This window comes from Cetorhinus maximus, chromosome 17, assembly GCF_964194155.1.
Source record: "Cetorhinus maximus chromosome 17, sCetMax3.hap1.1, whole genome shotgun sequence".
NCBI lineage: Eukaryota > Metazoa > Chordata > Chondrichthyes > Lamniformes > Cetorhinidae > Cetorhinus > Cetorhinus maximus.
The window spans coordinates 31545630-31563677 of NC_135895.1; the positions used below are offsets into that span (position 1 = coordinate 31545630).

Genomic DNA, 18048 nt, shown 5'->3' on the forward strand with positions numbered 1-18048 from the left:
AAAATGCGAAGGCTGCCTGGGCGCTTCACCTGCCCCCCAACCTTAAGGTTGGATGGGCAGCTCAGGTAATTGCTTAATTGTCTTTTTAAATGGCCTTAATAGGCCTTTGACAGTTCAGCAGGCACGTAGCCAAGTTCTAAATGACGCGCAGTGATGTCGGGATGCACGTCCGACATCACCCCACGTCATTTTACACCTCAGCGAGTGGGCCCCGCCCCCCGCTCGCCGAGTCGAAGATTCAGGCCCATGTTAAAATCATAAAGAAACAGCATCAAGCATTTAGGTTCGGTTCAGCTTTGGGGCATCAGGATTTGAGTTATATTTATTACTTATACAATAGATTTGCGCTTTAAACCATAATAAGTCAGCACTGAAATAGACGTTTTATTTATTTCTTATTAACTGACTGTTTAAAAAAAAACTAGCTGGCCAATATGTGTTAAAATGAAGATGTTTTATGTTGTTTAGAAAAACAGTTCTAATGTGGGCCACACCAGGTGTGGAATAGAAGACAAAAATATTCTTAGATTATAAACTGAAATTTGGAGACAGTAGCTTTGAGAGGATCTGAAAGTGATTGAGACAAGAACAGTTGAAAACCAAGCTGATTATTCAGACTGTGAGAATAGTGGAATTTCTTAAAATACCTCTATTTGGCATGTTAAACATATTTGAATACTGCCAGATGCAGTGGGTATATAGAATCTGAAAAAAAAGAGAAAACTTTCACAAAGAGACAGTGTCAGGGACAGAATAAACATTGGATTTCTGGGTATCTGAGTTTGATTCAGACAACACTGGCGTCTTACAGCGCTTCTGTTTGATGGTTGAAGCCTCATGCTTTGCTGCTTTTAAATCAGATAGTCTAGTTGAAATAGAGTCTGAACACTCCTGGTTGTCTGAAGAACTTACTGAATCATTTACATCTGGGCCAGCAATGCCAGATTGCTGTTCTTCAAGTTCCACTACATACTTGTGAATAGCAGCACATTTTTCATCCAGTAAAAGAGAAGTTGGAAAGACTTGCTGTTGGTATTTCTCAGTATTTAAGGAAGACCTACAGTTGGCTTGTTCATTATTAATTTGACTATACAGGGAACTGGCTTCGCCAGAGGCGACATACACTGGTGACTTGGGGAAAGGCTTGTTTCCAATCGGCATGCTATTACTGTCACCTGCTTCACGATTAAGCACACTTGGTTCCTCCATTATCTTCTTGTATTTCACTGGTAATATGGTGCGAGTTTTCCAAACCTTTCTTTTCTTGCATTCCTCATTTCCTGAGCAACACACTCTAGTTTTAATGGATAAATCACTGTTGTTCTTAATCCAGTGTAGTAATGGATGGTACACTTTCCCCCCATATTTCATGGCATTCACCCATTCTGTTATCTCTTTTTTCCGGTTTCTGGTCTTCCTCAAGTGAAACAGACAACAGGTAATAGTTGCTAGTATCATACATGCTCCAAAGGTGATGAAAAAGGGACAAACCCAATCTGAAAATAAATAAATATTTGTATTCTTATATATATGTATGACAGATATGAAAATGAGCTAACATTTTCACTTATTTCTGTCTTCAATGCTATGAGAAATGTGGTCAATATGTCCTGAATTACTGCCTTCAGCATTACTGGGGCTCTCAGTGAATTAAGAGAGGGCAATCTCTCTCATTATTTATTCATTCCTGAATGTTAATTTCAAACAACAACCAAAATTTATGTTTAATTAGCACCTTTAACATAAGTCAAATATCCCAAGGTGCTTCACAGTCACATAAAGAGATATGGGGGCAGGTGACCAAAATCTTGGTCAAAGAGGTAGGTTTTAAGGAGCATCTTAAAGGATGAGAGAGAGGCAGAGGGGCTTGGAGAAAAAATTCCAGAGCTTCAGCCTAGGAAGCTGAAGGCATGGCTTTAATGGTGGATTAAAATTATGTATATACAAGGGGCCAGGATTGGAGGAGTGCAGAGATCTCAGAGGATTGTGGGCCTGGGAGAGATAGGGAGGGAAAAAGCCTTGGATTTGAAAACCAGGGTGAGAAATTTAAAGTCAAGGTGTTCCTGGACTGGGAGCCAATGTAGGCCAGCAGGCACAGTGGTGATGCACAGGACTTTGTGTGAGTTAGGACATGGGGGCAGAGTTTTGGATGAGCTTAATTTTACAGAGGGTGCAAATTGAGAGGCCAGCCAGGAGACCAATGGAGTAGTAGAGTCTAGAGGTAACAAAAGCCTTGAGGAGTCAGGAGGTGAGTTATTTAGTGTAAAATTCCTAGCCTCTGACCTGCTCTTGTAGCCACAATATTCATATAGCTGGTCCAGTTCAGTTTCTGGCCAAAGGTGATCCCAGGATGCTGATGCTGGGGGATTCAGCGATGGCAATGCCACTGAATGTCAGGGGGAGGTAGTTAGATTCTCTCTTGTTGCTGATGGTCATTGCCTGGCACTTGTGTGGCAAAATGTTACTTGCCACATATCAGCCCAAAATGTTGTCCAGGTGCTGAATTTTCCATTCATCGGGCGGGTGGGCCTGACCCAATCGCGGGCGGGCGTGGAGCCGATCACCGCCAGCGATTGGGGCCGCACCGCCATTTTACGTGGGTGGGCCAATTATGGCCCGCCCAGCATGATGTCCGCCGGGAAGCGCTATGCGCTCCCTGTACGGGTGGGGGGGGGAATCCCTAAAATCGAGAGTGTGCTCTTTCACGCATACACACAAAAGAGCGCACTCATTTCCCTGAGGCTAAGAGCAGCCTCAGGGAGATTGCCTCGACTTTTAAAAATATTAAAAATAGAGAAAAGGAAAGTCCCTTACATGTCCCGTCATGTGACAATGTCACATGAGTTGGGACATGTTCATAATTTCCATAACAACTTTATTACAATTTTTAAAACCCTACATGAAACCTCATCCCGCCGCTGGATGAGGTTTCATGTTTTTTCTAGTTGCCGCTGGGGCTCCTAGCCAACCCACCAACCTTAACGTTGGACGGGCAGGTCCTTTAATTGCTTAATTGATCCTGTCAATGGCCTCAAGTGGCCATTGACAGGTCGGCAGGCCCGCAGCTGATTTTGCTGCGCCCCCGCCTTCCTGAAAATTTAAATGGGGTGGGGTGACGTCAGGGGATTCCGCCTGAAAACATCCCGTGTCATTTTACGCATCGGCGAGCAGGCCCCGTCCCCCGCTCGCCAATGGTAAAGTTCTGCCCCAGGTCTTGCAAATGGACACAGACTGCTTCAGTATCTGAGAGTTGTGAATGGAACTGAACACTGCGTCATCAGCGAATATCCCCACTTCTGACCTTATGATGGAGTGAAGGCAATTGATATAAGCAGCTGAAGATGGTTGAACTTAGGATACCACCCTGGGGAACTCCTGCAGTGATGTCCTGGGGCTGAGATGATTGGTCTCCAACAATCACAACCATCTTCCTTTGTGCTAAGTATGACTCCAACTGACGGTGGACAGTAAATATTAGGTCTGTAATTCACTCCTATAATTCACTCTACAAAAACAAAATAAAGTATTATGCCCTTGTAACAACAATAATTAGTGCTTTAGGATATCACAAGGCAGTGCAAGTTCTTTCTTTCACCACATCTCTTGACTCTTCCACTGTCTCTAAATTGTCAGGGGTTGTAGAGATAAGCCGGGGAACTACAGACCAGTGAGTCTCATGTCAGTGGTAGGGAAACTATTGGAGAAAATTCTGAAGGAGAGAACCTATCTCCACTTGGAGAGGCAAGGTTTGATCAGGGATAGTCAGCATGGCTTTGTCAGAGGGAGATTTAACTAATTTTTTGAGGAGGTGACCAGGTATGTAGGTGAGGGTAGTGCAGTTTATGTAGTTTATATGGATTTCAGCAAAGCCTTTGACAAGGTCCCACATGGGAGACTTATAAAGAAGGCAAAGGCACATGGGATACAGGGTAATTTGATAAGGTGGATTCAAAATTGGCTCAGTTGGAGGAGACAGAGGGTGATGACAGAAGGCTGCTTTAGTGACTGGAAGCCCGTGTCCAGTGGCATACCACAGGGATCTGTGCTGGGTCCCCTATTATTCGTCATATATATAAACGACATAGATGACTATGTGGGGAGTAGGATTAGTAAGTTTATGGATGACACAAAGATTGGCCGGGTAGTTAACAGAGGTTGAGGCTTGGGCTGCAGGAAGATATTGATAGGGTGGTCAAATGGGCAGATAAATGGCAGATGGAACTTAACCCTGAAAAGCGTGAGGTGATAGACTTTGGAAGGAGTAATTTGACAAGGAAGTATTCAATGAATGGCATAACACTAGGAAGTTCTAAGGAACAAAGGGACCTTGGCGTGTGTGTCCATAGATCTCTGAAGGAGGAGGGGCATGTTAGTGGGGTAGTGAAAAAGGCATATGGGACACTTGCCTTTATCAATCAAGACATAGATTACAAAAGTAGGGAGATCATGTTGGAGTTGTATAGAATCTTGGTGAGACCACAGCTGGAGTACTGTGTGCAGTTCTGGACGCCACATTATAGGAAGGATGTGATTGCACTGGAGGGGGTGCAGACGAGAGTCACCAGGATGTTGCCTGGGATGAAACATTTAAGTTATGAAGAGGGGTTGGATAGACTTGGGTTGTTTTCATTGGAGCAGAGAAGACTGAGGGAATACCTGATCGAGGTGTACAAGATTATGAAGGGCATAGACAGGGTAGATAGGGAGCAGCTGTTCCCCTTAGTTGAAGGGTCAGTCACGAGGGGACACAAGTTCAAGGTGAGGGGCAGGAGGTTTAGGGGGGATGTGAGGAAAAGCTTTTTTACCCAGAGGGTGGTGACGGTCTGGAATGCACTGCCTGGGCGGGTGGTGGAGGCGGGTTGCCTCACATCCTTTAGAAAGTACCTGGATGAGCACTTGGCACGTCATTACATTCAAGGCTATGGGCCAAGTGCTGGTAAATGGGATTAGGTAGGTCAGGTGTTTCTCACGTGTTGGTGCAGACTCGATGGGCCTAAGGACCTCTTCTGCACTGTGTGATTGTGCTTCTTTATCATCTAGTAGCTGAAGAGCAGAAATTTATTCCAATTAAATATTGGGAAAATCAAAGCTTTGGTCCCTATCAGAAACTTCATTCCCTAGCCAATGAGTCCATCCCTCTCCCTGGTGTGGTCTGAGGTTAAAACAGACTGTTTGCAGCCTTGATGTTGAATTTGGCTCAGTGATGAGCTTCCGACCACGTATCTGTGCCATCACTAAGACAGCCTTTTCTACTTCTGCAATATTGTCCGACTCCGTTCCTGCCTCAGCTCATCTGCTGCTGAAACCCTTAACCATGCCTTTCTTTTATATAGTCTTGGCTATTCCTGTTATGTTTTCTGGTTCCCATAAATTCGAAATAATCACACTTTAAGATGCTGCAGCTTCATCGAATGTATTTCTTACAGCTCTCCATATAGCTGATGGACTGCTACTTTGTTGCTTGGCACCTGACTGCAGTGCAGCAGTAAATGTGCCATCCTGTAGATTCACATAATTAGTTCCTAACTTTTTATAAATGTAACAATATAACAATCCCTCTTACTTTAACAAAATATGCCTCTTTATTAATGCAACTGTTCTATCATTAACTTTTTAAAATTATGTTATACCTAACAAAACAAGATTAACAATCAACTTTCATAATTAAACTGAGCACCTTTACAGTCTGTTGTAGCTTGTTCTCTTTTCTAAAAGTATTATTCAGGGTATCGTTTAGGTGGCAGGATGTTGTGTCTCCATCTTGCAGCTCTGGCATTTACTGCTCTCAGTAATGTGTTGGCATGGTGCATGGGCAATATTGCTCCTGGTGTTGTAGGAGTCATGCTTAATGTCATTAATGTTGTGTCAATTGTTGGTGACATTGCTGATTTGCACAGCTAGTTGGCGATGCTGTTGATGTTGTCTTGCTGGTTAATGACGTTACTGCATTGTTAATGATCTTTTCTGCTTTCCCAGCTCAGGAATAGATCAAATATGGACTCTGTTCCTTCTCTTTTGCTTACTGGTTTCAGTCTCAATGATGTATGACCTTGCAGTCTCTGCTTCACCAACAGCTTGTACTGGATTCCGGGTTTTCAGGATTGGATCCTGAACGTGTACGTTTTGTCCTTTCTTGTTTAAGTGCCGACCTCCTTCTACCTATGCATCAGTGAGTTGCTGTCTTACTTCCTCCTGGTCACTTGGAGGGAGTATCTTGTTTGGCAGAATTGTCTTTTACATTCTATTATTCAACGGCTCTGCAAGCCATGAGAATTGTAGATCGGAGGGTTCATTTGACTCTCCGCATGTGTTTTTCTATAAACCTGTGTCCCATTGCGTAATGTGGTGTTGAGGTGATGATGTTACACCTATACTTTTCAGAAAATTCCTTAAATTCTCTGGAGGTGAATTGGGTTCCATTGTCACATATCATTCTTTCAGGAATCCCTTGTACAGCGAACAGATCTCGTACTGCAAGAGAACAAGCTACAACATTCTGTAAAGGTGCTCAGTTTAATTATAAAAGTTGATTGTTAATCTTGTTTTGTTAGGTATAACGTAATAAAAAAGTTAATGATCGAACAGTTACATTAATAAAGAGACATATTTTGTTAAAGTAAGAAGGATGTTATATTGTTATATTATTTATAAAAAGGAATTAATTGTTATGTGAATCTACAGGGTGGCACATTTACTGCTGCGCTGCAGTCAGGTGCCAAGCAACAATGTAGCAGTCCACCATATATGGAGAGCTGTAAGAAATACATTCGATGAAGCTCCAGCATTTTGAATCTAAAAGTGTGATTATTTCGATTGTTGTAGCTCTCAAATCTTTCATCTTTCGGGTAAAAGAGAGTTCTGAGTAGTAGTCTGCAACTGTGAGATACCATTCTTGATTGTGTGTGATTAAATTGGTTCCCACAGTTTGCCATGGTCTAGCTGGTAATTCAGTAGCTATCATCTCCTCTTTCTATGGACATATGTTGCATGTAGGCACCATATTTTCAATGTCTTTGTAGATGCCTATCCAGTACACAGCTAATTTGGCTCGGAGCTTATACTTCTCCACTCCCCTGTGGCCTTCATGTATCTTCTGGGGAAATTCTTTTTGCATTGTTTTAGGTATGATTATTCTGGATTTGGCTAACAGAGCACCGTCTTCTAGTGAGATGTCTTCTCTGATAGACCAATACTGCCCGATTGCTGGCTGTGTTTGCTGTATCTTATCAGGCCACCCCTAGGTCACTTGCTCAGAAAGCAGCTGTAACTTCTCATCTTTGCTGGTCTCATCTCTAATTTGACTCCATTTTGGTGGTATTACATTCACTAGGTGATGGATCTTTATACCTAGTCCTTTTATATCATGTTTCACCTGAGACAACAACTGAGATGGGCCATCTGCCAGCACCATTTTATTCTGGCTTGTATTTCAAAGTGAAATCATGACTCAGAAGCCTCAAGAATAATCTCTACAGCTTGCTGGAGCTGTACACAGACTTTTCTCGTAGATCTGTTCTAGTGGACAATGTTAACTCTCCACTATCAATAGAGATATGTGCAGAATTTCTCACATCCATACACAACTGCTGAAAGCTCTCTTTCTATGTTGACATATCTGGTCTCAGCTGAGGTTAGAGCTTTGGAAGTGAATGTCATTGGCTTTCCCTCTTGTGCCAAGGCTGCTCCCAGTCCTTTTGTAGAAGCATCTACTTGCAGGGTGGCACGTTTCTTTCTGTCATAGTATGACATGCTTGAGTCCTGGCATATTACCTTTTTGAGTTTGTTGAAGCTCCTGTTGTGTGACTTTGACCACTGTACTCTACACCTTCTTCCATCAGCTCCCACAGGTTTGCTGTGTGTTCTGATATGCGGAGCAGAATATTGCCGTCGGCATGCGGGGAGAAGCCCAACACGTGTAAAATGATGCGAGATGATGTCGGGCATGCATCCCGACATCAGCGCGCGTCATTTCAATATTGTGTTTGGCGGGTGCGCGCCAGAGGTGGTTGTGCGCCCGCTGAACTGTCAACGGCCTATTAAGGCCATTAAGAAAGCAATTTACCTTATTAACAACGCTGCCCGTCCAACCTTAAGGTTGGCGGGCAGGCGAAGAGCCCAAGCGGCCTTTGCATTTTCCAGGAAACTTCATCCACGGGCGGGATGAGGTTTTCTAAAGGTTTTATAAAATTAATAAATAAATTTTGTAATCTTCACAAACATGTCCCAGCTCATGAGGGGGCATGTTTAAATAATTTTTTACTTTATTTTTAAAAAACTTTTATTATCTACTTAATCTCCCTGAGGCAGCTCTGTGCCTCAGGGAAATTGCTGCGCTCTTTCACACGCATGCGTGAAAGAGCACAGGCCCCGACTCTTCCTCCTCCCCCCGCTGGCACCGGTAGTGCAGCGCTACCGGCTGTGTATTATACTGGGCGGGCCTTAACTGGCACTCCAATGTAAAATGGCAGCACGCAGCCAATTGGCTCCGCGCCTGCCCCCACCCGCTCCTGCCCAGCCCACCCGCCATAGGTAAGGTTCTACCCGTGAGGTATGAAAGAGCTCATGTACTGGATCAAGCCAAGGAAACTTCAAAACTCTTTCTTGTCTCTTAGAGCTTCCATCTTAGAGATACCTCTGTCTTTTCCAGGACATCAGGCGCGAACACTATTCTGATGAACTGGCATTCTGTCACCTTTACAATACATTTTTCTGCATTTAGTTTGATCCCAGCTTTTCTGGTTCTCTCCAAGGCTTCATGTAGATGGTAGTCATGATCTTTTCCATCTACACCATAGATCTGGATGCCATCAGGTATGCTGACTGCTCCTTTACATCTGTATGTCTTTTTATTTTCTAGTGGCATATATCCTGGCTTACTTTAAGGCCATAAGGTAAGCACAGGAATTGGTACTGACCAAAAGGTGTGATAAATGCTGTCAACAGTGAAGATTCCTCATCATGCTTCATGTTCCAGTAGCCATTTCTGGCATCGAGCTTGCTGAATACGTTTGCCCTGGCAGTGCTGGTATGATCTCTTCCAGTGCTGAAATACTAATGATTCCTCTTTATTTCTTGATTAATATTTTTGGGATCCAGGTAAATTAACTGTCTATTTGGATTCTCTTTTACCATGATGGAATTTACCCAATCTGTGGACTCTGTGACTCTGGCGATTACTTTATTTTCTTCCAACTCTTGGAGCTCTCTTTCAATCTCTTCTTTTAGATCTATTGGTACTTTATGTGGGGGATAAATCACTGATTTCTTCACTGGTTCGATAGTAATGTGATACTCAAAATCTTCAAAGCATCTCATCAAAACGCTCTATATACACTTGTACCAGACGTCCTTGACTCTGATTGGAAGGTGTTTTTCAATGGGTACACTACCTTCAACCCTCAGTGCTATGTCCTTCATGTCATGGTTTACAGAGATAAGCTGCAGATCTTTACAACTGCTCAATGCAGGACCATCGGTTTCACACTTTTAGAACATACAGTTAACATCTTTTCCTTTGTGTGTCCCTCTGATTTGAGTTATTCCCAGCTGCTGAATTGTTAACATGCTGTTGCTTGGTTTCAGGGCCTCTTTCCTTGGGTAACTATTTTCTTTCAAATTTTCAGGAAAGATCTTCCGGTATAGTCTGAGTGGGATGATATTGCACTGTGCTCCGGTATCAAGCTTCAGCTTCAGATTTATGGCTGTGGGCTTATTTCTCACCCTCTTCCTGATCTGAATGATTGTGTGAATTTCTTTTCTCTGGGAGCTGTCACATTAGAGTATTTCATGCAGTTCTACGGTTCCTATGTCTATTGTGTTCTCAAACTCAGTGTCATCTTCCTAGGTATGGATGTTTTGGTTTCTTTTCCTTCTCATTTGCGCTGTTGCTCTGTCTCTGATAACTCGCTTACCACATTCTTTCTTTGTTCTGCATATCGGCGTTTTCCCAGTGACTTGCTTTTCCACAAGCTCCGATGAATCTATGTGCAGGACATTTCCTTTAGTCTGTGAACTCATGTGGTCGTCCACAGCTCTTGCATATCTTTCCTTCTGTCTGGTATGCATGCTTTTGCTGTTGTTTCACTGCATTGTCCCTGCTGCTTTTCTGTTCACTTATCTGAAAGCTAGCTATTTGGGTAGTCAGCCTCTTCATTTGTCTACTCGTGGCTTCATGTGTTCGGGAAGTATCTACAGCCTGCAATATTGTGAGCTTGTCCTATTCAATTGAATCTTTTCTAATTCAGGTGTGCGCAAAACCCCTAAATGAGCTGAACTATCAGTCTTCCATCCTTTTCCTTGAATTTACATTTTCTCGTTGCATTTTTCAATCTTGTTAAGAAATTGTCAACGGACTCGCCTGTTTCCTGCCTCACGCTTTGATTCATATCAATGGACCTGATGATTTGACTTTGGCAGGAGATGCGTACTGAATTTTTCAAAAATGTTGTCAGGGTTACCATCGTCCTCACTCATTACCCAGCTATTAAACAAATTTTAACCCTTTCTCTCCTGCCCACAAAAGGATGTAGCTGACTATTTCCTCTTGACTACTGCCTTTCAGAAAGCTAATGAATGTCAATCTGCACTTTTTGTTTAAACTTCTCAAAAGCTTTTACGACATCATCAGCTTCCGAATTCATTATGGGCTGTAGCTGTGCTACATTCATTGCAGTGGCACTGGCCATTTCATTTTCACATGATTTACTCAGTTCTCTCTCTCTCTCTGGCACTAATTCGGATTGATTTTTCTCAATCTAATACAGCGTTAAATCCATTTAAAATGTTGGGGTCTTGCTCACAAACATGTGCTGCCACCATGTTATGTCTTCTGTTTCCCATAAGTTTGAAATAACCACACTTTTAGGCTCAAAATGCTGCAGCTTCATCAAATGTATTTCTTACATGTTCTCCATGTGGTTGGTGGACCAATACATTGTTGCTCAGCACCTGGCTGCAGTGCAGCAGTAAATGTGGCACCCTGGAAGTACATACGCATAACAATCAGTTCCTGTAGTAATTATGGTTTTATTTAGTGCATAATGTACTTTTAAGAATAATACTTGTTAGGCAAGATCTGTAGTGACCAATAGAAGTAACGCGGGCTACCTCAGCAGTCAGTGTAGGGACGGAGTTAGAGTTGAAAGCACACGTGTAGTTGCTGCTGAGTATGCTGTAAATAAACTTAAAGTTTCCTCCCAAGAAGTGTTTGCAGTTCAACTCTATCATTAATAGTACAACTCAGCCACCCTACAACAAACTGGCAAGGAGGATCAATCAGATCCGGTGCTGTCCCTTGCCCTGTAATTGTGAGTGTTTGAGATGATTAAAAAGAAAGGAAGATGTACACACCAGGTATGCTGTCGCTTTAAGTTAAAGAAAAAAACGGTCCCCAATGCAAATGGCTGTGAAATTTCCAGGAGCACTCCCGACATTTAAAAAATAATACCAAAATTGCAAGACCTCTGAGTGAGAATCCACAAGACAGGTGAGCAAAACAAAAAAACAAAAAGAGAATCTGCACTTAAATTGTAAAACGGGTGGCAGCCCCGCAGGCTCAGTAGGTTAGAGAAGCTGGCACACAGCTTGCAAGTTTTTTTAAAAAGCAGCAATCAGAGCAGAAAGCAGCGCTGCAGTTTTTTTTTAAAAAAAAGAAAAAACCTAGCAAAATTGCCCAGGAAAGGGAGAAGAAATCGCTGCTGTGTTTTTCCGAACAGGAATGAAGTCTTACAAAGTTAAAAGAGAAGAAGGCTCACAATTGTGGGGATCCTGCCAAAACTAAAAAAGCACGGGAAACACAGCACAGAAAAGCCGACAGTTGCAGAGACAGCCCAAGTAAAAAAAATGGTGACTGCTCTTAAAGCGGCAATACATTTAAAGTAGTAAATACAAGTAAAAATGGCTATGGACAGAAAATTAGAAGAGGCCCCAGAGAGAGGGCAACTCTGCCAAAAGGAATAAGAGACCTCAGAGAGAGGGCAATCCTGCAGAAGGCAACAAGAGACCTCAGAGAGAGGGCAACTCTGCCGAAGGGAACAAGAGACTCCAGAGAGGGGCCAACTCTGCCGAAGGGAACAAGAGACTCCAGAGAGGGGCCAACTCTGCCGAAGGGAACAAGAGACTCCAGAGAGGGGCCAACTCTGCCGAAGGGAACAAGAGACTCCAGAGAGGGGCCAACTCTGCCGAAGGGAACAGGAGACTCCAGAGAGAGGGTACCTCTGCCGAAGGGAACAAGAGACTCCAAAGAGAGGGCAACTCTGCCGAAGGGAACAAGAGACTCCAGAGAGAGGGTACCTCTGCCGAAGGGAACAAGAGACTCCAAAGAGAGGGCAACTCTGCCGAAGGGTACAAGAGACTCCAAAGAGAGGGTAACTCTGCCGAAGGGAACAAGAGACTCCAAAAAGAGGGTAACTCTGCCAAGGGCAACAGGAGACCCCAGAGAGAGGGCAACTCTGACAAAGGGAACAAGAGACCCCAGAGCGAGGGCAACTCTGCTGAAGGGAACAAGAGATTCCAGAGAGAGGGCAATTCTGCCGAAGGGAACAAGAGACTCCAGAGAGAGGGCAACTCTGCCGAAGGGAACAAGAGACTCCAGAGAGAGGGTAACTCTGCTGAAGGGAACAAGATATTCCAGAGAGAGGGCAATTCTACCAAGGGCAACAGGAAACCCCAGAGAGAGGGAAACAAGAAATTAAACAGTTGAAAGAGCAGTTGAATATCCTTCAAGATCAAATGCAAAAGGAACGCGTAACCATTCAGCAACATGAAAACATGAAGGCCATCTCAAACAGTAGAATGGAAGCACAGCAGAAGAAATGCGAAGACGGCTCAGGAGAAGCCCTGGTGATCGAAGACGGCTCAGGAGAAACCCTGGTGATCGGAGAGAGCTCAGGGGAATCCCTGGTAATTGGAGAGGGCTCAGGGGAAGCCCTAGGAGTCACGTATAGCTGGATACAGCCAGGAGACAGGAGTTTGGATAAACTCCAAGGCGATGCCAGCTCAGTGAAGCTACCTGTCTAGCAAAGAGCTGAAGAATTAGTTAAATGAAGCCTAAGGGGCTTTGGAAGCAAAAGTCGCAAAATTTCCAAAGAAGCAGACAGATAATGAAATTTTGGGAGACTCAGCCACTAGCTCAGACAAGTTGAGCTTACATCTGAGAGAAGTCTAGCCAACAGTGAAGTCAAAAGGAAGGCCGAGATTAAAGTCTGCGGTAGAAAGAAAAGTGCACGTTCCAAGCAAGGGAGGTTATCTATTTGGATCACCGGGTAGATTCACAGGGCCTCCACCTGGTAGAAGAAAAAGAGAGAGCCATAAGAGAGGCACCTGTGCCAAAGAACACCTCAGACCTCAAATCATTCCTAGGAATGATCAACTATTATGGGCGGTTCTTACCCAATTTGTCTACAGTGCTGGCCCCTCTGCATTCTCTACTCAAAAAGAACCAAAGTTGGTTTTGGGAGGCGCCCCAGAAAGAAGCTTTCATAAAGGCGAAACAATTGTTGCGCTTGTCCAATCTATTAGTGCATTATGACCAGACCAAAGAATTGGTTGATATATGACGCTTCTTCCTATGGAGTGGGAGCAATGTTCTCTCATCAGTTAGACAACGGCACAGAACGGCCAATAGGTTATGCATCAAGGATGCTCACCACAGCGGAAAAGGGATACTCGCAGATAGAAAAAGGCCTGTCCATCACCTTTGGTGTCAAGAAATTTCACCAGTACATACATAGCCACCATTTTACAATTGCTTCAGACCACAAACCATTGCTAGCATTGTTCAATGAGGACAAGGCTATACCACCCATAACCTCAGCAAGAATACAACGATGGGCTTTAATTCTGGCAGCATACGAATACACTTTCATACATGGGCCTGGCAATCAAATCGCAAATGCCGATGCCCTTAGATGTTTGCCTTTACAACAAAATGATGAGCATGTCCCAGTTCCACAGGAACTTGTTTTACTGTTAAATTTCTTAGATTGCTTGCCGGTACGTGTTCGACAGATCAGAGGCTGGACATATCAGGGCGCAGTCCTATCTCAAGTACGAGAACAAGTGCTGCATGATTGGTCACAGGAGCTCGTATCCAATGAAATGAAATCGTATTTCAATGGAAGACATGAAATAACCAGCCAGGATTGCATCTTATTGTGGGGAGCACGAGTGATAGTTCCTCCAAAGGGAAGGGAGCCACTTTTGATGGAACTATGCAGCGCCCATCCAGGGATTTCCCGAATGAAGTCCATAACACACAGCTATCTATGGTGGCCAGGGATTGATGGCGAACTATCATATAAATACTGTGGCTACAACAGCAGGTCAGAGGCTAGAAATCCTGCAATGAGTAACTCACCTCCTGACTCCCCAAAACCTGTTCACCATCTACAAGGCACAAGTCAGGATTGTGATGGAATACTCCCCACTTGCCTGGGTGAGTGCAGCTCGCACAACACACAAGCTTGACACCATCCAGGACAAAGAAGCTCACTTGATTGGCACCACATCCACAAACATTCACTCCCTCCACCACCGACGCCCAGTAGCAGCAGTGTGTACCATCTACAAGATGCACTGCAGGAATTCACCAAGGCTCCTTAGACAGCACCTTCCAAACCCACGACCACTGCCACCTAGAAGGACAAGGGCATCAGATGCATGAAAACACCACCAACTGGAAGTTCCCCTCCAAGTCACTCACCCTCCTGACTTGGAAACATATCGCAGTTCCTTCACTGTCACTGGGTCAAAATCCTGAAGCTCCCTTTCTAACAGCACTGTGTACCTACATCACATGGACTGCAACGTTTCAATAAGGCAGCTCACCACCATCTTCTCAAGGGCAACTAGGGATGGGCAATAAATGCTGGCCCAGCCAGTGAAGTCCACATCCCATGAATGAATATAAAAAAGAGAATTTAGTAAAGTACTGTGTGCAATGTCAGCAACTGCAGAAGTTGCCAGTGACAGCTCCATTACACCCATGGGAGTGGCCAGGAAGACCCTGGGTGCGACAGTTACACATTGACTATGTTGGACCTTTCCTGGGAACAATGTTTCTGCTCATTGTCAATGCCCATTCAAAATAGTTGGACGTATATGAGCTGAAGTCACAAATATCAGGGGTTACAATTGAAAAACTACATCAGAGTAGTCATTTCCGATAACGGTACGGCATTTAGGAGTGCTGAGTTTCAACGGTTTGTCAGCCACAACGGTATCACTCGTGAAAACTGCACCGGAGTACCCTTCCTCAAAGGGACTGGCCGAAAGGGTGGTTCAAACATTCAAAGCAGGCATGAGAAAGGTAACTGGTGATTCCTTGACAACTGAGCTAGCACGCTTTCTTTCTCATTACAGGATCACCCCTCACACAACAACAGGTGTCGCACCTGCGGAGTTATTGTTGAAACGCCATCTCAGGACGAGACTGAGCTTAATAATGCTGAATTTAGAGCGGAAGGTGGAAAGGAGTCAGGGGAGCCAGAAAACCAAACACAACTGGCATAGTCGCGAGAGGAAATTTACTGTGGGAGAGCCAGTATATGTGAAAAACTTCGGGGAAGGACCAAAGTGGTTACCATTTGAAATAAGTGCGGTGACTGGACCTCTATTTTCCCACGTGGAGGTGGAAAGCCGTGATCATCCGTAAACATGTGGACCATTTAAGAAAGAAAAAGACAAATCACCAAGATTTGATTCCACAGTAATCATGACCGGGTCTGCGTTTCCTGTTGAGGATACCCAGCATTGAAATATCTGATGTTCCTGTAAGAGTTGAGGTTACAGAACTGCATGTGCCCACCGAAACACCTGATGTTCAGGCAACTCCAGAAAAGGAGGTTCCTGACAAAGAATCTGAGGTTGTGGAGCTGCGACATTCCACACGTACCAGGAAACCACCTGAAAGACTGAACTTGTAAATTCCCTATCCAATGTAAATATTATATTGTCTTGAAAAATATGTACTTGCAAAAACAATATGAATAGCTGAGTTAAAGAGGGAGGAATGTAGTAATTAAGGTTTTATTTAGTGAGTAATGTACCTTTAAGAATAATACTTGTTAGGCAAGGTCACATGATCTGTTGTAACCAATAGGAGAGTAATTCAGGCTATCTCAGCAGTCAATGTAGAGATGGAGTTAGAGTTGAAAATACATGCGTAGTTGCTTCTGAGTATATTGTAAATAAACTTAATGCTTCCACCCAAGAAGTGTCAGTTCAACTCTAACATTAGAAGTACAACTCGGCCACCCTACAACAGTTCCTAACTCTTTATGAATAATATAACAATAGCAACGCACACCTGGCTGGCCTCCCATATTTTATTAAAGCAATACACTGCAGATGCTGGAGATCGGAAATAAAAACAGAAAACGCTGGAAATGGTCAGCAGGTCAGGCAGCATCTGTGGAGAAAACCACAGCTGATGTTTCAGATTGATGGCCCTTCATCAGAATGTTCTGATGAAGGATCGGCTATCTGAAATGCAAGGTGACCAACCATCCCAGCTTTCCCAAGATTCTCCAGGAATTTGGATTCTTGTCCCATGTCCCATGCGTGAGCTTCCCAGGATACCATATATCCCAGATTCCTCCAGGCAGTGACTGAGGAGACTGCTCAGTCTCCTCTTGGTGCTAGCTAAGCATCTTTTGTGTCTGCACATGTGCACTGTGGGGACACAAGCACACACTTATCCACGAGGGAGCAGGTGTGCTGGCTGGCACTCTCCTCTCTGAGAGTTGTCCAGCTCCAGCAAGTGGGTGGTTAGGGTTCGGGGTGGTGGTGTGCCTGGGCAGGCTCGATGTGGAGGGAGGGGTCTAGTAGGTTCCGGGAGGCAGGGCGGGGCGGGGGGGGGTGGCAGATCTGGACAGCCCTGGTTGGGAAGGGTCTGGGCAGGCCTGATGAAGAGGGGAGCTCCGGACAGGCCCAAGGGGGAGGGAGGTCTGGGCAGGCTTGAGGGGGAAGGAGGTCTAGGCAGGCTTGAGGGGGAGGGCAGGCCTGGTAGGCACTAACAGGAGGGTCTAGGGCACCTGAGCGAGATGAGGTGTCCAGGCAAACCTGGAAAGGGGGTCCTAAAAGGCATGATGGGGAAGGAGATCTGGCAGGGCCCTATGGCAGTTTTCTTTGATCAGCCATTCGTGGCCACGCCTTCAGTTGCCAAGGACCTTAGGCCTGGAATTTCCTCCCTAAACCTCACCGCCTCTTACTTCTTGAAACCTAACTCTGATCAAGTTTATGTTAAATACCCTAATATTTCTTTCTACGGCTCAAGTGTCAGAGTTTGTTTGATAATGATTCTGTGCTGTGTCTTTTGGATATTTTAGGATGTTCAAGGCGCTATATGAATACAAGTCGTTGTTGTCTCTAGTTATCTAAAACCCTAATGACATTTCATACTTACTATTTGGTATTATCATCTAAATTAGGGGAATATTTCCAGATGTAGCTGTAATGATTTGTTTGGACTGAGAGATGTGTTGAATCTGGTCCAATCCCTCTTCAGCTCGGAATTCACTTGTGAAGGTGACGCCATCGGTCCTTATGACGTAATAAGTCCTCGCTTGACGTAAAGGCGGAATCTGTGCACGCGCCGGTCCGGCCGCTCAGCATTCTGGGATTGCAGTACCCGGCTCTACTGGCAAATTTATCGCAAATTTTGTTACTATCCTAACTGAAAGATCCAAAACCAGCAAAAAAAACAGTAATACATGGCTGGAAAATAATTTTAAACAGAGACAAAATAATACTGAATGTACCTCTCAGATTAATAGTATAATCCGCCTTCTCGCCAGCCGACGTCGGTCCTAATTGGCCGAAGGCGAGTTGAGCTGTTATTGGTGGATGCTGACCAATCACGCTCTACCAAGCGCTTTTCACAGTTATGATTGGTTGGCCGTTCTTCAGTGAGGAGCGCGTTGATTGGTTGACGATCGAGACGCTGCTGATGGCGGAGGAGAGTAGAGTGAGTTTGTTTAAGGGGCACATGGTTCATTGGTAAACGGCTGGGTGGTCCTTGTACATAAAGGGGTATACACCAGTTCTTCT

At 44.3% G+C, this 18048-nt stretch overlaps 1 protein-coding gene across 2 annotated transcripts; it reads right to left on the reverse strand.

Moving 5' to 3' along the window:
- Positions 1–418: 418 nt before the first annotated feature.
- Positions 419–17816, reverse strand: LOC144692744 (uncharacterized). Of its 2 annotated transcripts, XM_078561830.1 has the most exons (3): positions 17760–17816; positions 17405–17635; positions 419–1496 (listed from the first exon to the last, which is right to left on the reverse strand). In XM_078561830.1, the coding sequence occupies exons 2-3, from the start codon at positions 17418–17420 to the stop codon at positions 727–729; spliced, it is 786 nt and encodes a 261-aa protein (XP_078417956.1). In that variant the 5' UTR covers positions 17421–17635; positions 17760–17816; the 3' UTR covers positions 419–726. The 2 variants fall into 2 exon arrangements, with proteins under 2 accessions (XP_078417956.1, XP_078417957.1); XM_078561831.1 differs by lacking the exon at positions 17760–17816 and having other exon boundaries at positions 17405–17695.
- Positions 17817–18048: the final 232 nt, after the last annotated feature.